General features: G+C 30.6%; 3 protein-coding genes and 1 pseudogene across 3 annotated transcripts; 2 read left to right on the top strand and 2 right to left on the bottom strand.

The window, feature by feature from the left end:
* Nucleotides 1-641: 641 nt before the first annotated feature.
* LOC114192280 (Core-2/I-branching beta-1,6-N-acetylglucosaminyltransferase family protein) lies at nucleotides 642-3,907 on the bottom strand. Its single transcript, XM_028081955.2, has 4 exons — nucleotides 2,979-3,907; nucleotides 2,088-2,163; nucleotides 1,841-1,956; nucleotides 642-1,412 (listed from the first exon to the last, which is right to left on the bottom strand). The coding sequence occupies exons 1-4, from the start codon at nucleotides 3,592-3,594 to the stop codon at nucleotides 901-903; spliced, it is 1,320 nt and encodes a 439-aa protein (XP_027937756.2). The 5' UTR covers nucleotides 3,595-3,907; the 3' UTR covers nucleotides 642-900.
* A 6,870-nt stretch (nucleotides 3,908-10,777) lies between these two features.
* On the top strand, nucleotides 10,778-14,238 carry LOC114190010 (uncharacterized). Its single transcript, XM_028078749.2, has 3 exons — nucleotides 10,778-10,995; nucleotides 12,150-12,538; nucleotides 13,165-14,238. The coding sequence occupies exons 1-3, from the start codon at nucleotides 10,958-10,960 to the stop codon at nucleotides 14,037-14,039; spliced, it is 1,302 nt and encodes a 433-aa protein (XP_027934550.2). The 5' UTR covers nucleotides 10,778-10,957; the 3' UTR covers nucleotides 14,040-14,238.
* Nucleotides 14,239-14,686: 448 nt separating this feature from the next.
* LOC114189877 (hydroxyethylthiazole kinase family protein) lies at nucleotides 14,687-20,237 on the top strand. Its single transcript, XM_028078597.2, has 2 exons — nucleotides 14,687-15,192; nucleotides 19,627-20,237. The coding sequence occupies exons 1-2, from the start codon at nucleotides 14,749-14,751 to the stop codon at nucleotides 20,017-20,019; spliced, it is 837 nt and encodes a 278-aa protein (XP_027934398.2). The 5' UTR covers nucleotides 14,687-14,748; the 3' UTR covers nucleotides 20,020-20,237.
* A 120-nt stretch (nucleotides 20,238-20,357) lies between these two features.
* On the bottom strand, nucleotides 20,358-21,362 carry LOC114189878 (dirigent protein 16 pseudogene; annotated as a pseudogene).
* Nucleotides 21,363-21,951: the final 589 nt, after the last annotated feature.

Genomic DNA, 21,951 nt, shown 5'->3' with positions numbered 1-21,951 from the left:
TATTCAATTTAGTTTTACAAATATATGGTATTCACATAGTGTATTTTTTAGATGAGTTCTGTTAATTTATAAAGAATTAATATATTTACTTTAATAATACTAGTGTAAACACAGGCGCTATCGCGCCTGCGTGTACGCATTTTTCGAATTATATTTATAATTGATGATATTGTAATGTTATTAAGTTAATGAACAAAATAAAAGTATATTTATAAAAATTAAAGTAAAATATATGGAGAAAATATGAAAAAAATAATTGTTAATGAATAGTATGAGAAAAAAGAAAAATGAGATAAATAAATAGTTTTATAAAAACTTGTAAAATTAACCATTAATTTTTAAAAATTTAATAAATAATTAAATTGTAAAGGGTAAAATTGGAATTATGAAATGTGGACACAAAAGAGGGAATCCCCTTTATATATAGTTATAGATTAATGACATTGCTAGTTTAAATAAAAAATACTCTACAAATTTTATTTATTTTTGTTTCAAAATTTAAATCAATCGATAAAAGAAAAATACACAATGTAGAATTAAATTAGGTTTAAAGTCCACCTCTTAACAATATAGTATATTTTAATGTAAGGTGTGGTACTCTCATATGCATGTTCTAAAGCTTTTGAATAATCCATCTAAGATTTAGTTGCAAGTAACTTGGAATTTTTGTGTACTATATCCAGCAACCAAATGTGAAGGTACATGCTATATTGGCATTCATGTTAAATCATAGAAAAGCAAAAATTTTAATCATGCTAACATAATGCATACCCATACAATACACATACCTATCTTGTGTAAAGAACCACCCAAAAAACTCCATACCCTGACCATAGAGTTTCAACAGACAAGGCACAGAAACCATTCTAGTAGTGTTAAGATGTCAGGTTGGAGTCAGGTTCATTCGTATATGCACTGGCGTGACCGGAAAATGCCATTTGCCAGCAATTCAACGATCGCCTTCTCGAGCCGTTGAGAACCTGCACCAGGTCTTAAGATCTTGGCATCACCCCAAGTTAAACAAGTGTTGTTCCCAGCCTCACCTAAGCACCATCCACCAGGAACAACTGATCTAGGTGTTCGACCCAGAAGATTTTGGTCGATGAGATCGAGCACCGGATCGTCTTTGTGGAACTTTTCAGCAAAGATGGCTCCACTCCGAATCATGTCATCAAAATCTGTGGAGTTAAGTGGTCGAAGATCATTTCTATGGCTGTCTTGGACACCATATAATAAGTTTTGGTTTATGACTGTCCTGTTAAACTGCCGAGAATTGCAGAGAACTGTGGGGAAATAGTTGGACAAGGATGAAGGTGTGTTTGCAAAATACATCAGTAGAATCCTTGGGAGGTTGTCTTCTCCCAAGATGCAGAACTCCATGAAACGGCGACTTAAGATAGAAAAAGATGAACCTGCACCTAAAGATGTTAACCCAGCAACTAGACAAAAGAATGTCTCATCTCAGATAACATTATTTTTTTGTTTCTACTTTGTTTCCAACTTTTTATGTCTTCTATAATAAATTGACACTCTGGAATAGTAAGGAACATATGAGTGCAGTCCCATGATTCCATCCAGAAAGATGTGCCTTAGAGCAAAATTAAAATCAAACAATTTTCTCATCTTCTCCTGAATACATACAATCCAATTTTGTCCTTAAAAGTAAAAACATTTGATGTTCATGTTTTCTTCTTTTCTCATGAATGTCAAGTATTCATCATCAGTATATTACCACTACAGCTCTTTTCCACTCTTGCTGTTACTGGCACACTAACTAAATAAAATGAAAAGCCAAAAATATGCAGAGACTCAAATACATTGCTCTAAAACACATTAATACCTGTGAACACGCAGTAAGCACTAGGAAGTTCTCTCTTCTGAGTAGCATAAAACATTTCAGTCCCTTCGGATAGATACAGTCCCGGATCAACAATAATAGGTTTCAATTTCCTTGCTCTACATCACCAAAACACATGGGAAACAAATTTCATTCTTGCATCACCGTATAACATCAACCGCTAATCACTACAGTTACAATGTTGAACAAACAATAACAACAACAAAATCACACAAGAACACAAACTTACTCTTTCCATCCGATATAGCTTGAATGATTCACAAAGTTCATATCCTTAGGCAGAAACGACAAAATGTGGAGAAGATCTGACACACCACAAAAGATTCATCATCAAAATATCAAACATATTGTTTTAGGCAACATATAAGAACAGCAAAACATTATTTTAGCTCCTTAAAGACAAAAATCATCATTTTCATCCCTGAAAAATGAAAATTTCAATCATTATAATCCTTTGTTTCAACATCAATTTCAACACTCCAAATTAGTAAATTGATTCACATTCTAATCTTTTCACATGTTAAAATCATGATTCCATCTTTCAAAGACTACAACAGACTATAAATCTTTCATTACCAAGAAGTAACAGTAATATGGCATTGTCAGCACGACTCTACTATATAGTTATTATGAAAGTGAACAAACTTCTCACATACACAATTTGTGGTTGAATTAGACTTTACAATCACTGCTTACTCAAAGATATAATGGCAATCACATTAGTCCAAAAGCTCCAAAATCTGAAAAACGCCATTTTCACCTCTCGAGACTAAAAAAGTCGATCCATAATCCCCTATAGCTCTACATTCAAACACCAATTCAGTCCCTAAAAACAACTAAACCAATCCAACTCTATGTTTCCAGAAGAGAAGCTCTCGAAAGCACTTTTACCTCCTAACTAAACATGTCCTCAGTCACATTGTTCCAAAAGACTAATTTCCTCGCCTCAAAATTAAAAAAATCTATCAATACAATACAATCATCTAATCTCAACATCTAAGTAGTCTCCAAAGACAACAAAATCCATACACACTTTCCTCTTTCAAAACTACCACCACCACCACATCCAAATCTTTGGGACCAAAATGGCATTTCACCCGAATTCATTCACAACCCATACCATCTTGCGTAACAAGAGGATAAGCATCGGCGCTGAGGCTAACGAACCAGTCCCAGTCCCGCGAGAGGCGGAGCAAGACGGAGGCTGCGTGGAGGCGCAGCGAGACAGGGGAGGACCCTTTGGGGTAGGAGAAATCGGGCTTCCCCACGACGTGAACGTTCTGCGCGGCCTTGAAGATGGGGTTGGACTGCACGGTGACGGCCACGAGCTCGCGCTCTGCATGAGGGGCGGAGGCGTCGAGGTGGAGGAGGTAGACGTTGAGAGGGTGGTAGGTTGCATCCAGGAGGCGGAGGATCCGTGCGGCGTCGCCCCGGGAGCCGGAGATGAGGTAGGCGACGGCGGGCGGCGGAGGGGGAGAGGGTTTGTGGGGGTCAAAGACGAGACGGTGGGCATGGGTCGGGTGGAGAAACGGGTCGGGTCCTGAGTGGGTGTGGATGGTGGAATGGGAGAGGTAGAGGATGAGTGTGAGGGAGAGTAGAGAGAGGAAAAGGAAGGTGTAGAGGAGGATGAGGGTGGGTTTGGGCTTTGGATCTCTTAGGTTGAAGAAGGTGGAGGAAAACGACGATGATGACGACGACGGTGGTTGTGGTGGTGGCGGTGAAGTTGGGTTTTGCATTTTCTGGTTCTTCTATGTGGGGTGTGTAAAAATGGTTGCTTTTTGGGTTCTTCTGGTGAGATCTCTCCCCTTTCTTCACCTTTGATATTATCAAAGGTTGGTTGGTTCAGTAGTGTTGTGGAATTTAATGTTATGAAATCAAATGTTGTTGGTTGATTCAGTTGTGTTTTTTTTTTCCAGCATCTGTGTTTTTCTGGTGTGATGAAATGAAATGGTTCAGTTGTGTGTGTTTTTTCTCAGATGTATGTTTGCTTCTAAGTGTGGGTTTTGGATTGGTTCTTTGCTTTGTTTCCTAATTCCTAATTCTATAACTTTCTGATTCTCTTTACCTTTTTGTTAAGGACATGGTCTATTTAGATGGAAAAAAAAAATCATAATAAAATTAAAAAATAAAATGAAAAAATCATATAAGTTAAAATTAATTTGTATGTAAGAAAATTTGTATAAAATAATTAATTTTAACTTCAAAGATCCATTACAATTTTAATTGAAGGGTACCTTAACTTGAAAACAACTCCATTCATGGATTCTTGGACGATGTTTTTAATGGATACTATATAGGATAATGCTTATAAGTATCCTAAGGACATAATCAATGAACATTGAATTTTGAATAACAATAAATAAATCATAATTTTAATAATTATTAATGTACTTTAAAAAACAAAATTTTTCATGAGAGTTATGTATTTTATAATTGATAATTTAGTTGATAAAAAAATAAAAAATAATTAAATAATACAATAACTATATTATGATATTATTAAAAATTAAAATATAAATAAACACACAAAAATTAACAGAGAACATAAAATAGTTTTTTTTTAATATACAATATTATGTTAATTATTTCTTTATTGAAAAACAAATGATATTTTATTTTTCTGTTAATTTAATTTTCTGTGTTCAAATATATTTTAATTTACAGTTATCTTATTATTTAATTACTATTTTTTTGTATTAAATAAATTATTAATTATAAAATAAATAATACTCATGGGTATTTTTATCATTTAAATAAAATAAAAGTATACTCATAATTAGTAAAGTTATGATTCATTAACATTACAGTTATCTATAAATTTTTACAAAATTAACTGCGTCTTAAACTGTGCATTTAGACCACTGATTACAATAACCCTATTGTATATTATTAGATTTAACAAAGATTGATATTAATACATTGGTATTTTCAAATTGCACAAAGATAACAATTTATTACAATTTTTCTCTCTCTTTAGATATATGTTTTTAAAATTGTGAGGATGTTTTTAAAGTTGTGAGGACAGGATTCAATTATGAATATTTGTAGTTTAACTATGTATTTACTTGAGAACTGAGAAAGGACAAGATTATTTATATTTGTATTATGTGTGTTTTCCAATATCATGTTCTTTGCATTTTAATTTTGAAAAAAAAGAATGTGGAAAAATTGTATTTAAAAAAAAATTGATCGAATAATTTCATTTAAATGGTGATAACAGATTAACAGTTAATGAAAGTTCACTACTTGTTTAATTAATGCATAAAAATGTAAAATGTTAAAAAAAATAGAAAACCTTCTTTTATTATTTTCATAATAAGTTAAAAGTGATAAAAAATATAATTAAAAATCAATCAGAAGTGGATAAAATTGATGGAAAATAATAACATGTCATAAAAGTATGTTTCTTTGTTCTCGAAATTATTCTGAACGTACTCTCTTAATTCTATTGACTATTTAGTAGCAAAATTAGGATATTTTATTCCTTAAATTACTATTGAAATTAAAATTAGGATGATATCATATGTGTGATTTGGTATCTAACAATGGTGTTTATTGTATCCTCATGTCATGTATATGTCAAACTTTGAAATTAGGTTGGAGTAGTTCAAAATATTCATTTCATTTTTCTTTTTATTCTTACTGGTTGAGTCTTTCTTTTCTTAGAATGTATTACGGTGAAAGAGTTTTTTTTTTTTTTATAATGTAAATTAAATGCATTTAAAATTAATTATTATTTAAATGATTAACTATATTTATGCTTTTTAAACTTTGATGTAAAATTTAAATTTCTTTATGTTTTCAATTTTGATATATTATCATCTTCAAATTTTAAAAATAATAGATATAATTTTTTAATTCAATAAAATTAAATTTATTCTACATGTTAAATTTAAAAAATGTATGATTTGGATTAAAAAAACTATGTCTATTTATTTTAAAATTTAAATATCAAACTAAATTACAAATTTGAGAAAGAAACAAATTTTAATTTAATGATAAAATTTAAAAACAAAAGAACATAAAAATAATTATAACAAATCCTATAGTTATGGTCAATTGACCAACCTTTGAAGAAATATAGGGAGGTCATGGTTCCAAAATTTTCATATCTACATAATTTAATTAATATATAATTTAAAATATATATTTTAAAATTAATATTTTTAATATATTTGATATTTTAATTTTTTTTAAAATATATATTTAATATATTTCTATTCTTTTTCTTGTTTTTCACGTTCTCAATTTTACCTTTTTAATATTTTAAAAAAATAAAACTAATTATTTTATTAACATTATCTTTTAAGTTATCAATGATTTAATTTAACCATTTTTTTTATTTGACTGTTATTATTTAAAACTTAACCATCATAAATGAAAATTAATTATAACAAAATTATAAAAATTATTTGTATTTATTTTATAATTTTAATGATAACAATAATTATAATCTTATTACTTTTTTTTATCTTGAAAAAAGTAAATACTATATTTTTAGCGGTTTATATAAATATTTTGAAATTACTCTTTTGATTTTTAATTTCGTTCAAAAATGTGAAGTTAGTTCTTCAGTTTCTTTTAGTCCCTTAACTTTCAGTTAATTTTAAAATTAGTCAATTTCGAAATTTTGAACTAATTTAATTATTCATCTTTTGAAATACGTGAATTTAGTCTTTTTAATAAACTTTTTGTTAGGTTTATTTGATGTTTTATACACGTTTCAGGATTGCATTTAAATTGTTTATATTGTTTGACACATTTTTGTTTTAATGTTAAGTCAAATATTATTATGAAATACGCTTGAAATATCAAATAAACTTAACAAAATTTGATTAAAATGATTAAATCCACATCTTTTGAAAGATGAAAGACTAAATTAATCTAAAATTTTAAAATAAACTAATTTTAAAATTAATTGAAAATTAAGAAATAAAAAACATATTTTACTCTAAATTTAATTATTCGGAATAGTTCACGGTTTATGAGTTTATGATATGGTCAGTCCTGGATTATCTACCGTCAGATTCAGGTGTGGTTGGCGTGGCCTGCATGCTATCTGTTTGTCTTTTTTTGGAGTATTTTTACTTTTAAACATCTTCTCAATCTTAAGATCAAGACGAAATTCAACCATTGCATTTCCAAAATTACCTCACATAAACAAAAGGTTCTAAGATCTAATAAAAAAGTTCAAATTAAATCAGAAATTCTCAAGTTAAAATAAAATAATTAAATAACTAAATAAATTAATATGTGGAAGAAAAAAAATGCCCACCAAACCTTATAAAGAATTATAAACAATATAATAATGATATGATACACATATAGATTTTACTGATATTTTTCGTTTCATCCGCTCTCCCTCCATCAAATAATTTAATTATGTAGTTAATTCAACAATACACATATTTAATTTAAACATTTCTTTATTGAGGAAATACATATTATTTTGGGAAGCTTAGCCACTTATGTTTTCACATTTACATAAATACTAAAAGTGAAAGAGAAATGAAAAATGTGTTTCTTATGAAACTATGTGTAGCTACCTAAAGTTATGATAATTTGGAGTTGAGTTTTTTATCTTTGATTTTTCTAGTGAGAATCATTAGCTTAAACTATATGGATAAGGTTGAATCAGCTTGACCTTGGTCGAATCAACTTGACATTTAATCTAAGTCAAATTAGTTCAACCTTCGATCTAAGTTAAATCATTTTGACCTTCACTCCAAGTCGAATTAACTAAACATTCATTCCGAGATGAATTGTGCTTCAGTTCTATGTCTCACATCACCTAGGATAATCAATGGAGTGAGTGTTAGTGACTATATAATGGGCTATAAGTCTAAGATGTTCTTTGCCCTGAGTCAAAGACACTTCAAGCTTGTATTTGACTCTTCTTATTCTTATTTCTTATACTCTTGTAATAAGAGTGTTATGAGGTTTGAGTTAAATTATTGCTTTGGAGAGTGTGGGTACTTGGGGTCAAAGGCATAAGAGAGTTGTCTATGTGTTTATTTTATTCTCTATTAATAAAACGGTTCTTGGAATTTTTTCCAACACAACTTTTAGTCGGATGACTCGCATCGACTTTTTCAGGCCGACTCATTTTGACCTTCGACCTGATCGACTCGACAAGACCTACAGTCTGGGCCAACATGCTAATACTGGGGATGTAATAAACTCACTCTGTTACGCATCTCATTACTCGTCGAATATCCATGAAAAAAAATATTCATAGGTATCCTTGAATATTCACGAATATATATATATATATATATATACACAAATAAAACTTACTAATAATCATTTCCTAAAAAAAAAACTTATGAGCGAGTAGCGGATATCCATGGGTTGAATACCATAGTACCTCTACCCGCTCCATTAGTAAACGAGTAATTAAATATCCGTACTCATTAGTCGTAGATATCCATTTAGTATTTGTTACATATTTTATCCACGATACAATTTTTTTTGTCATCCCTAGGCAAGACCTTCAATCTTGGCCTACTTAACTCGAACTTCGGTTTTGACCACTTGTCTTGACAATCAACCTGATTCGTTCTATGATCCGACTCAACTCGACCTTCAATATAAGTAGACTCAATTGAGCCTTCTGCTTAAGTCGACTATACCAACTCTTTAATTTTAGTCAACTCGACTTAATTTTCATGAGTGGAATGAGAAAGTTTAAAAATATGATAAATTCAAATTTCTTATTTTTTTTATAAGAATTGAGTTTCTTCTATTTTATTCACTTGCAATATTTTTAAAATTTTTTGAATTTTAATTTCTTCCTAATTATTTCTCAAAATAAACTATTTTATCGTAAAAAAAATTAAATTCTTCAAACAAATAAAATATCTTTTTAAATTACTTCATTCAACCTCTACATTAACACCTCAACCACAAATTAGTTGAAACGCAATCTTTATCAAAGTAACCCTTACAAACTGATATGAAATAATAGCTTGGGGTGTTCAGAATAGAACCATTTAAAAAACCGAAATGCTTAAAACTCAAAATCTTTTATTGCTAACATATCGTTTTTCAAAACTGAACAGTTTAATTTAATTTACAGTTTGGTACTTCAAAATCAACCGAAACCAAATTAAACCATAATCAACCCAAGACAAACCAAATTGAAATAAACTATTTAGATATAAACATCGAGATTTTTTTTTTAATTTGTGTAAACAAATTAACAAAGAAGTAATCTTAATTTCTTAAAAAATATATTACTTTTTTCTAAATTTAAAATATATAAGTATATTAATATATTCAGTATATAAATAAGATGGATAAAAAATATATATTTAAAAAACCCTAAAAATTGAAATTAACAAGTATAAAACAAAATTTCAATTATCTTTTTTATTATACACATAAATTATGTACTTTGATAAACCTTTAATTTTACAAAATCTATTTTATTAAAAGTCTTCTGAATATATAAATAACAGTTTTTGACAATTTACTTATTAATATTTATTTTCCATAGTATTTGAAGAAAAAAATTGTAAACTCTATCAATTTATTTTCAGAAAGGAAAAGAAAAGAAAATTCAAATAATTTAAATGATTTTTAATAACTAAAAGTGATATTTTTTATAGAATTATAATAATAAATTTTGTATATTATAATTGTAATTATTTTTTTAAACAAACTAAAAATAAAAAATAATATATCTTAGATTATAAAAATTCACCCACTAGACCTGGAAATAGTATTAATGTTTTTTATACCCATATTTATATATTATGTTGAATTTACCATACTCATTCTAAATAATAATAATAAAAAATAATGAAAAAATTAAATATATTTTTAATTTTTATTAAATTTGAAATTTGTTTGTGCAACATTTGATAGATTGTAATCTTAATTTTTAAAAATAAATTAATATAATCTATTTGGTTAATGTCTTTAGATTAAAAAACTATATTTATTTATTTTCAAATTTTGAGAAATTAATAAATTTCAATTTTAAATAAAAATTCATAAACTAAAAATATACTTAATTCAATAAAATCTTTCTCGCGGGAAAATCAATAATACTACATAGATACATAGAGGGATAAGTCTTGAGCATAATGTTGTTTACACAGAAAAAACAAAAATAAGATAATTTTGTTTACACAAGAAAACAAAAATAAGATAAGAGTTGAGCATAAATTAATTTATAGCATTTTGGGTATCTTTTTATTAAAAGCATAAAAATGGATTTCATCATGTAACGAGTGAAGTAAATTTCATTCTTTTTTAAATATGGATCCAATTAAATTCGGTTCATTTAACTGATTAGTTAAATGAGTTTAAATTAGATTGAAGGTAAGTTGATTCACAATCTATCAATAACAACACTATTAACCTTTTTTACATTATTTATTTATTTATTATAATTATTTATTATTTTTTATATAAATTCACAAAATTTAATATTTTTAAATATTTAAATGTTGTTATGTAATATTTGAATATTTAATTTATTTATTTATCAAATTATATACTTTTGATATTTAATTTTTACCTGATAAGATCAAAGAAACACTTTTGATTTTATTATTATAACAAATAAATTATAAATGAATTAATCCATTAATTCAATAAGTGATTAATCAAATGTGATTATAGAATTTTTAACTACGATTCAAATTGAAGTGACATTTTTATAAATGAGTCACATTTGTTCATCATGACACCCACTTCTTCCTATATCCTCTTCTTCCTATATCAGATGGTACACATGTTAAGATGTTCTGATAAATTTATTCCAATAATAAAATCTAATAAAAATCATATTTTTATAATTTCTTGTACTTTTATTTTAATTTTGTAATTTAATTATATAATTAAAAATATTTAAAAAATCCTCGAGATGCTCTTAATCCCTTCTCTACATAACATTGATTCCTGAAACATTCTTTTTCATTCTCAAATGGCTCATAGTCTTGAAACTCAGTAACACTGTCTCCGGCAACCTTTGTGGTACTTTTTCCTTTCATTGTTCCGCTGTGTGCCCTCCAATTTCTTTTAGTTCTGACATTTCCAATTTTCGCATATTTGTCTCAATTAATTGGCGACCTTTTTCCTCCTTCATCTATGGATCTCTCAGACACTGAACCTGTCACTCCAACTAGGTTATTTTTCACTCTTTTTCACTCTTTGTTTCCTCTTTTACTTAGTTTCTCTTTTGCACTCCCACACTTGTTAATTTGTCATTCATTTCAGTCTCTTGTTAGAAAAATATCATCTTTTTCATTTTGGGTTGCTTGCTCTGGTTTCTCTTACTGCTAAAGAATGTGTTCAGTTTTGAAATATGAACTTGGTTGAATAGACTATGATGAGAGAAGCCATGCATGGCTTTTTATTTATATTATGTTTGAATATATGTGTTATGATCCAGAAACAGTTGTTAAACTTCTGGAAGAAGAATTATAGGAGGGGAAAATCAGAAAAAAATGCATTAGATGTGATATGTTTTTTTTTATTTAACTTCTGCATGATTTAATTTAACTTTCCCATGAAATTCATTTCATTTCTTATTTCTCTCTCTTGGGAGTTGGGAGGACTTCTGTAAACTTGTCCAAACAAGCCCAGAAGGAAAAGAATGAAAAGTTTTTTTTTTTTTTTTTAACCTTCGAAGGAAGTTAAACATTCATTTTATAAAGCTTAACATCAGCTTTTAGGAAGAAAAGAAAAAAACTAATATAAGAGACCCGAAGGAGCTGCATGCAAATTAGAAGAAGTCAAGAGATCTTTACTGAAAATATAGTTTTTGTTTTTCTAACATAATTCTCAAAAACTCTTATACTTTTGAATTCATACTTACTCAAATTAACAGTTTGTTTGGTTTCATAAATATTTTTAGGCGAAATAATTAAGAAAAAAAAATGAGCATGTTTCTTTAAATTAGTTTATGTATACGTTAATTAATTGACATATTTTAGTAAAAGATGATCTCTAATTTGTGCACAAACTTATGAAGTTTATTCAAGCAAAACCTCTTGAGTCACATTTCTTCATAGTTCTTGATTATTTGTTGATTTCTCAGTTGTTGACCGGAATTGGGTTGTTCATGTCAAGTTCTGTGTTATGTGAAGATTCAGTGAAGGTCTTATAGTGGACGTAATGGTTACCATCATGTTTGAAAATTTTTGTGCTTTTATACAAGAATGTTGGGCATTGAAAAACAGTCTTGTTGTAAGGGTCGTGCTTATTTCAATTGAGTTATTTTGTAAATCACTCTTTCAATGGACTCTTAAGCAGTCGACATTGTGTTTTGTTATTGCAGTTTTAAGGATGAAAAAGAATCCTTGAAGAATGAGTCTGCAATTGGCAGCAATGCTTATAAGGATGTGGCAAAGGATAAAACCTCTGATCTTCAACCTGTGCCACCTCACTCTTCTGGTCAAGGTTTGCCATATGCACCTGAAGGGTGGCCTAATGCTGGTGATGTATGGGGCTGGAAAGTGGCGGCAAGGAGTTCCAAGGTTGGATATTTTACCGATAGATACCTTATCCCTCCACCATCTCTTCAGAAGGGTTCTCGCAGGATAGAGTTTTCAAGCAAGACTGCTATCCAGAGATATCTTCAATCAAATTTTCCTAACATGGAACCTGAAGCATTCTTCGCTTTGTTTACCTGGCAGATTCCTTCAGCTGCTCAAACCCCCACAAAAGGTTAGCCAAAACAGTTTCACAATTTTCTTTTTCAACCCTACGCTGTTATTTTCTCATTCAGCTTTTCCTGGTTTTTTCAATTGTTCTTATTTTGGTATTGTTTCTATTGGCTGTAGTTTAAGTATTTCAATTTTTTTCCTGCATAAAAAAGCCCTTCTGTTTGTCTCAGTTTACTTAGTCATAGTTGATACTTTTCCTCCATGATTATCACGAGCCCCTACATTGTTCAACATTTACTTACTCCCACCAAAATGGTTCACGACTTTTATTATTTCTTGGTGGACTTTCTTCTTTCTTCCTTCACGCTTCTCCTTGTGTGAGGGTGAGTACTAGGAGGCCAGTGATGGCTCATGTTTTGTATATTTCCTCTGTTTTTTCTTATTGTTTGGTGGGTCAGTTGTTTTTCACATTGATGAGATGATTTGGGAGCTTCTTATTTGCTAGAAAGGAGCAAAGCAAGAATCTTTTTGGTCTGAAGTTTGTGAACTAAGTCATTGTCCTCTTATCTGCTACGTAGTAACTTGACTTCTAACTCGTACCTTTGCAACTTTTGTTGCCCCTCTATCTTATGTGTTTCTCTTATTGTGATGTATATGGCCTTCTAACCTTACACTCACCGGAGACAGTACAAGATGATGATACTGGCACCCGAAGAAAGTCGAACCGGAAAACAAAAAGTAGCGGCGGCCCGGCTAAAAGAAGTGGCGGTCCGGCTAAAAGTAGGGGTCGCCCGACTAAGAAAAGCTCCGCCCTAGTTCCTGTCGGCTCCCTTGTAACACCTCTACAAGTTGCAGATTTTGATGCTTATCTTGATAACTTGGAGGACATGCTTGATATACCTGTTATTGAAACGGCAGCATCAGATCACCCTACTAATGCTACTGCATTGGATATTGAAACAATAGAGTCTTGCAAGAAGAAGCTTTCTTCCCTTCTTGCTCTAGATTTCGCTTCATTGATCAAAAGCAATGATGTTGCAGAAGTTGCTACACTTGCATCGCAGATTCGTGAAGATCCCAATCTCACTGTTGATCATCTGTTTAAGTTAAAATTGGTGGAACAAGTTCCCTTGGCTGGTGAAACCTTCCTTGAGGCCATGGGGAGCATTGAAGAGGCAGACAAAGCCATGGCTGAGCTAGAGGCAAAGAAACTCAAAATTCCCAGTCTCAAAAACGAGTACAACGATTTGAAAGAAAAACTGTCTGAGACAGAAGCTGAAATGGACATAAGTGCTTTATCTATCAAAGAAATTGATGATGAAATTCAGCAACTTCAAGCAAAACGGAACAGGATATCCGGTGCCCTTGAAACCATGCAGAAGGATAAAGATAAGATCACTTCTGAGCTATCAAACGTTGCCAACTCAATCTCAACCCTTGTTCATGAGATTCAGTCTGGAATGTCCCAGAAATCAAAATGGGATATGAAGAAAGCCAGCAACGTCCGACGTGTAGCTGAGATACAAGAAAAGTTCGTGACCTTAAGAGGGTTAACGTTTTAATCAAACACTTGTGGAGTTTCTGGTTGTGTTCAGAACTCTTTAGGATGGTAACTATCTATGGCAGTGATATATGTAATATATGTAGGTATGTTTCTAACTAAATGGGTCTGCATCTGTTGGAGGCTTTGTGATATGTGGTAACTTCTGTAGTTAAGTTAAAACTGCATAATCACTTGTTTTGCTGACCCCTTTATTTTAACTTGCCTTTCCTTATGATATCTTTTTCATTTATTTTTATTTTTATGTAGATTTAATATTTGATCAATGATATATATATATATATATATATATATATATATATATATATATATATAGTTAGAGAGTAGTTTTAATGAAAAAATTGTCTAAAATGTAGAAAACATTGTAGAAAGAAACTAAAGGTAAAGCAAAAGTTATTTTTCGATAAACACTCTTCATGGTGTTAAGAGGGTGTGTATACTTTAATTTTTAAATTTTGTAATTGATCTCACATATTAATACTTAAAATATCTTTTTTATTAATTTTTTATCATTCAAAAGTATAATATCTCTTACAGAACGAAATTTTTTAATTAACACTGGGTTAAAAGATTTAATTAAATATTTATTATTTTCTTTTTTTATCAATCACGAGTCTTGTACTTTTAGTTGATTTAAGAAAAAACTAGGTATTCACATTTTGTTTCTCTGTTTTCTTGTATTCTTCCACACACCTTCTCTATCTTTGTCTATGGACTCGAATCAAACCCAGTGGGGTTCCACGGCATGGCATCTTCTATCTCTGGTTCGTGCTCAAACCCCTCTCATCCAATGCATCACCAACTTCGTCTCCATGGACATCGTCGCCAACACGCTCCTTTCCGCCGGCGCCTCCCCCGCCATGCTCCACGCCGTCGAGGAGCTCCGTGATTTCACACCCGGCGTCCACGCCCTCTACGTCAACGTCGGCACTCTCTCCCCCTCCTGGCTTCCCGCCATGACCACCGCCGCCCAAATCTGCAACACGCACCGCACGCCCTGGGTCCTGGACCCCGTCGCCGCCAACGCCTCTGCCTTCCGCTTCGAAGCCTGCCGGGAACTGCTCCGTCTCAAGCCCACCGTCGTCAGAGGAAACGCCTCTGAGATCATCGCGCTCTCACTCGATTCCGCGGAACCCAACTCTAGCGCTTCCAAGGTAATCAATCAATACAACAATTTCATTTCTTAATATAATAATGGTTTAATTATGTCTGTGGTCCTCATTTTGGGGTCAAAATTTTAAAATGGTACTCAAATTTTTAAAAATTTTAAGTTGGTCCCTTTTTTGTTAAAGTCGACGCTGTTAGAGGAAATGTTACGTGTCAGTTCCTCGATTTTTTGAATTTTTTTTATTTTTATTTTTGAATTTTTTATTATTTTGAATTTTTTAAAAAAAATCAAAAAATTGTCACTTGTCAAGCTGTCATCATGCCACGTGGCAGTGACAAAGTGATGTGACAGTGACACGTGTCAGTATTACGCCAGGTATCATTTCCTTAGTCTCAATATGGTCCCTTTATTTTAATTTGTCTCAATTTACTCCAAAATTTTTGTAAAAATTAGCAATTTTGTCCCTTTCCAAATTGAAATCAAATTTAATTTTTATATAAATGTACACAAACATTTTCCTCAAAATTGATATTTCAGGTAAATATTTTTAATCAAATTAAATTCATTTAATTGATATTTTACATTGAACTTTATTTAAAATGGTTTATATAAGAAATTTATATTACTTTTAACCAAATTTTTTAAAGCATGGATTTATATTGAACTTTATTTAAAATGGTTTAAAAGTTGTTAATAGAAAATAATGTTAATAGAAAAAAATTTATAAATTAACTAGTTCATGTAACAATAAAACACATATAAATTTAAAATTTGGAAACAATTTGAAGTAAAGTTGAATTTGAAACATAATTTTAAATAAACTTAGTTATGTTAAAAATATATAATAAAATATTAAATTGAATAAAAATATCAAATTTAATAAAAATATTTGTATAACATTTATATAAATTAATTTTTGTTTCAATTTGAAGAGGAACAAAGTTGCTATTTTTTACAAAAATTGGGACTAAATTGAGATAAATTAAAATAAATGGACTAAATTGAGACTAAGGAAATGACACCTAGCGTTTACTGACACGTGTCACTGTCACTGCCACATCACTCTGTCACTGTCACGTGGCACAATGACAGCTTGACACGTGACAATTTTTTGATTTTTTAAAAATAATTCAAAAAAAAAAATTCAAAAAATCGAGGAACTGACACGTGACACTCCCTCTAACGGCGTCAACCTTGACTTAACGGAAAGGGCAAACGTGAGACGTTTTAACAAAAAAAGGGACCAACTCGAGACTTTTAAAAATTTGGGTACCATTTTGAGATTTTGACTCCAAAATGGGGACCAAAGACATAATTAAACCTATAATAATAAATAACAGTAAATTATTATTATTTTCATTTCTAAAATTTTTTTATATTTAAAAATAAAAAATAATTAGAAAAAGGTATAATTACTCCTATAGTATCCAATTTGGGGGTTAGTGTGTCAAATAGGTACTCGGTTTTAAAAAATTGTAAATTGCATCCCAACTTTTGAAGAAGTGCTTCAATTAGGTTCCTTTTAAACGGAGTTGACTAACGTCGTTAGTCAACGTGCCACGTGTCAGTCTGTGATTTTTTTTTTTAATTTTTTAAAATTTTTTAACCGTTTTTTTTAATTTTTGAAAGAAAAATAAAAATGTCACGTGTCAAGTCCATGTGCGTGGCATTGTCAGTGCCACATGACATCGCAATGCCACGTGTCAGTGTCACTATCAGATGTCATTGTGTTGATTTCGATTTAGTCTCCATATATGTCTTTTTGTTTCAATTTAGTACCTAAGTACGTGTATCTGATTCAATTTTGTCCCAATTTTTTTAAATAATTAAAATATTTTTGTAATCCATTTTTTATAAAATTAAAAATAATTAAGTATAAATATTTTTACAAAATTGAGTACTAATATTTATATTGTTTCTCTCAATTTCAGACCAAATTTATTATTTGTATAAATGTTATACTAATATATTTTATTAAAAACAACATATTACTTTATTAATTACTTTTTTATTAAGTATCATGTTTTGTTAATTTTTATTTTTTTTTCTAAAATAGAACAATATTATCTTTTACTAATTTTAAACCAAAATTTCTATAGGTATGAATGTTATACTAATTTTTTTTATTAAAAATGAGTTAATAAAATGACTTTTATCCCTAAACTTTAATATAAATATCAAATACTTGATTTTTGTAAAATTTTTATATTTAATTACTTTTAGTTTTATAAAAAATGGATTTTAATTATTAAAAAATATTAGGTCAAAATTAAATCAGAAAAAACATAAGTAGGTACTAAATTAAAACAAAAAAACATATATGAAGACTAAATCGAAATCAACATAATGACATCTGATAGTCATACTGACACTTGGCATTGCAATGCCATGTGACACTAACAATGCCACGTGTCACACACAGAGACTTGACACATGGGATTTTTTTTTTCAAAAAATTTTTAATAAGAAATTTTAAAATTTTAAAAAAATTAAAAAAAAAACCAAAAAAATCACATACTGACACGTGACAGTTGACTAACGGCGTTAGTCAACTCTGTCTGAAAGAGACCTAATTGAGCACTTTTTCAAAAGGTTAGGATGCAATTGACACTTTTTTAAAACCGGATACCTATTTGACACATTAGCCCCAAACTGGGTACTATACGAGTAATTATACCTTAAAAATAAAATTTTTATATTATTTAAATAAATTTATATACATAAACAAATTTTACAAACAAAAATTTAAAACAAAAAAAAAATGCGAACTGAACCGGTCCGTGTTGGACCAAAACCGGCCGACCATCTTGCCACCCCCTAAATGAAACAACGTTAATGTGGTAATACTCACTCAAGCCACACTGATTACAAGGAAAGGAGAAAAACGAGGAAAAAAATAACAAATAAAAACATTTCAAACAATTACAAATTTTTAACTACCGGTCAATTATTTTCAAAATAGAAAATTTAAAATTCTTTTAAATCTGGAGACAAGGAAATATTTTTAAATTTAAAATGACAAATTATTTTTAAAAAAGAGATACGACTTAATACGTATGTGACTTATGTGACTTATCACGAGTGTACAAATGAGTCAACTTAATTTGAATAATAACTAAAAAAATGTTTTAACTTAATTGAAACCATTATTTTGAGCCCTTATGAGTCGGTTGGTCAATTAATTTAAACATATTTTGTATATTTATCATAACATTTTAATTTTAAAAGAACAAAATTGTTAATGGAAATAATTGTAATAAAAAAATATTTTAATAGATCAGTTCGATATTTTATCTTATTCAATATTAAAATGTTATTCATTTAAGAAACTCGCTTTTTATCATCATATATTGAACCTTAACGAGTTATCGACACTCACAGAATGATATATCATATTTGAGTAATCGATATATAAGTTTGTTTCATGAAGATTAAGTAGTTCATACATTTTTACTTGTACTTCAATTTTAAAAAAATTAAAATTTGATTCTATAGAAAATATAAAACTCATTTCTAAGAAACTCTTTGTATAAATTGCTCGAATTAGAAAACATTTAAGATATCGAATCTTAAAAGGATATTCATGGTTTTGTTAAAGATTCTCTAATTAGTGTAAACTTGTTTTATGCTTACGAGTCCTATGTTTACACTTTTAACCGATAAAAAATATTGTTTCCATGGATTTTAAGTAGTCAATGATAATGGTTTTGCCTCATTGAAGTATAAACTAATTTTCATAAAAAAAAAATAGTGTGTAGCTTTTTATAATTTATGTAATTTGTTATTGGTTTATATGGTTAATTTTTACACTACAGTACATGAAAACTAAACTATATTTTTATATTTTCAATTTTATTTTTGGAATTTATAAAGACAAAAAAATTGACTAATTTTGTTGGCCCAAATTTTGTCATTTGAATTAACAAACATATTAAACTCCTTCATTATTTAGAAAAAATATACAAAAGTAAGCATATACATAATATTCTACTCTTTTCTTTTACAAATATTATGTATTATAATTGTTCTTTATTTTCAAATCGTCTAAATAACCACTTGATTTATGTAAAATGGAACTGGTGAAAGGGTTCGTGGGATTTGTTTTGAGCGTGATTGTTTCTTCTCGGTGATTATTTCTGGGGTTTAGAAGCCACAATTGGATCACGAGGGTACTGAACGAGATAATTTACTAGTGCAGGCAGCATTTCTAATAGGCTGTATCTCATAGATTATCTAATAACCTTTTTGTGGGAATAAAACATCATTTTGGTCTCAAAAAACATTGGCACCATTGGTTATTTCTGTTCCCTGATGGTATAAAAAAGAAAATATAGTAGTTGAATTTTTACAACTCAGGTATGGGTAAATTTGCTTTGTCCGGTGTTAATACATAGTTAATGATGTCAAGGGATTGATCTTTGTCTCCCTTAAATCTGAGAAAATTTGTTATTACGCTATGTAATATAGCTCCATTGTCAAGGGTGTGGACAGTGTTCACGAGTCAACGACTGCAGTTGAAGCAGCAAAGCTCTTAGCTCGGACAAGTGGTGCCATAGTTGCAGTGTCAGGAGCCACCGACATTGTGACGGATGGAAATCGAGTTGTTGGTGCTCACAATGGGGTGGCCATGATGCAGAAAGTAACAGCAACTGGGTGTTCAGTCACTGCACTGATTGCTGCCTTTGTTGCTGTTGACAAAACCCATGCTTTGGATGCGGCAGTGTCAGCATTAGCAGTATTTGGCGTTGCTGCTGAGCTAGGAATGAAGATGGCCAAAGGTCCAGCATCGTTGCGAATGCACTTGATCGATGCACTCTATGGACTTGATGAAGCTGCCTTGCATTCTCATGTTAATATCACCAGTCTGTCTTGAAAATATGAAGATCCTGCATGCCAATTGGTAACATTTGCATTGGTAGACTAGTGTATGCATATATGAACTAATAAGTGACATTTTCTTCCATTTCACGATTCATATGCAGTAACTCTCTTTCATTGTCTGAATTTTTCTTGATTATCTTTCATCATGCTTTTCTTTTTTTTCTTTGCAGCTTATGTTGACACAATACAATAGCTAATGCCTTTAGAACACAGTGATAGCTTATTACTGATTTGCTTCATTTTTTTAGTTTTACTTGTAAACTGCCATTGACTGAGTTTGAGGCATTTATTGCTACAACTAGTATTAAAAAATAAAAACTCGACCAGAAATACTTAAAACGCCACAGTGTATCATTTTCTGTAAAAAAAAAAAAAAAGAAGCAAATCAGCATATCTTTTCTTGGGAACACAACTAAGATTTGAAATACATTCTGCAAACGGTATCAAACTGACAATATAAAAGACCAATCTCAGTCATCAGTGATCAAACAGCACCCAGTTTTAGTATTTCAAATAGATAGTGATCCTCAGCAGCGTTTCTGCACCATCAGTGGAAATCTGTCCCGGTGGGATAAGAGCTCTCAATTCTGCAAAACCCCTTGCATTCTTGAACTTCCCTGTGCCCCCTAGCACAGATATTCTTGACATTGTGCTTCCTATTTTATACAGGCCATAAAAGTTCAAGCTATCACCATATTCCCCTCCTTCAAACAGGGCTGTAAAAGCCATCATCTGTCTAGTCCCATCAGCTGAACTTGCCACATATACTCCTTGAGCCTTCCCAACTAGTTGGGACCCCTCTTCAGGTTGAGAGGTTAGCATATCATCAATGACAGTAATTGTACCAAACCCTAGTCCCAGTCCATCAGGTCCTAACTGCAGCTGGGCAAGGTTTTGGTTGTTATTGTTATTGTTACCTGAGTTTGGTGCAAATGAAGTACCAGCCAATCCAGTTCCTAATGGAATACCAAAAACTCCATTGACAGTGGGGTTAGCACCGTTGGCATTGGGGATGGGAATCGCACCTTGAGGGGTGTTGAATCCTACTGGCGTTGCAAAGGGTATCTGACCACTGTATATGCTTCCCAGCAACCCTGTCACTGGTCGAGCTGTTGGGTTACTGCCCCCCAGAATGTCGTGCATGTATAGCTCAATAACATGTTCTTTCCCAGTGGCTGCAATGGGGTCAACTGCTGCAACAGTTATGGCCAAATCTGCACAGGCAAGCAAAATTCCAAGGTAAGCTGCAGTTAATGATCCCATAGCCATCTTTTTTCCAAGTGTTTCATAGGTAGATGCCATTTCTTCTATATGGTAATGAGTTTTATGAGAGGATGTGGAGTACAATGCATGGCTTAGTGTTATATAGGAGGGAACACACAGTGTGTTGGAGTGGTTGAGACATAGGTGATAATGAAGTTGTTGAGCTTAACAGGGAAGTAGATTAGTTGTGCCTTATACTCAACCAAATGAGTCAACATTTGTGTTCAATGGCATAGTTTAGATGTAACGAAAGAAAGTGCCTGTGCTATGAGGTTCATTGTGTGGGTTTCCATGGAAGAAAAATAAGAATGTGCTGTGTCACAAACCTCCCTGTTAACCTGTAGTAATTAAACATAAAAATGACAAACCATATATTTTAATTACTTTAATGTAAATTAAAATATTAGGATAGCTTTCTGTTACAAAAAAAAAAAATCTAATTCTATGTATAAAGATTAAAAACATATTTAAGCCCAACTTATATCATCTCAGGGACCAAAACAAATTAGAAACATGAAAAGTCAGAGATTTTTCCTGCTAACGAAAACTGTTAGAAATACCAGTAGCACTGTACCTCTGAATGTAAGAAAATAACCATCGATCCAAGACTGGTCGATCCAGACAAAAGGTCGAGACGAATTGATCTGGATCAGAATTCCAA

This window comes from Vigna unguiculata, chromosome 7, assembly GCF_037176805.1.
Source record: "Vigna unguiculata cultivar grain cowpea cultivar isolate G323 ecotype 2 chromosome 7, ASM3717680v1, whole genome shotgun sequence".
Taxonomy (NCBI): Eukaryota; Viridiplantae; Streptophyta; class Magnoliopsida; order Fabales; family Fabaceae; genus Vigna; species Vigna unguiculata.
This window is presented reverse-complemented; position numbering and strand designations above follow the sequence as displayed.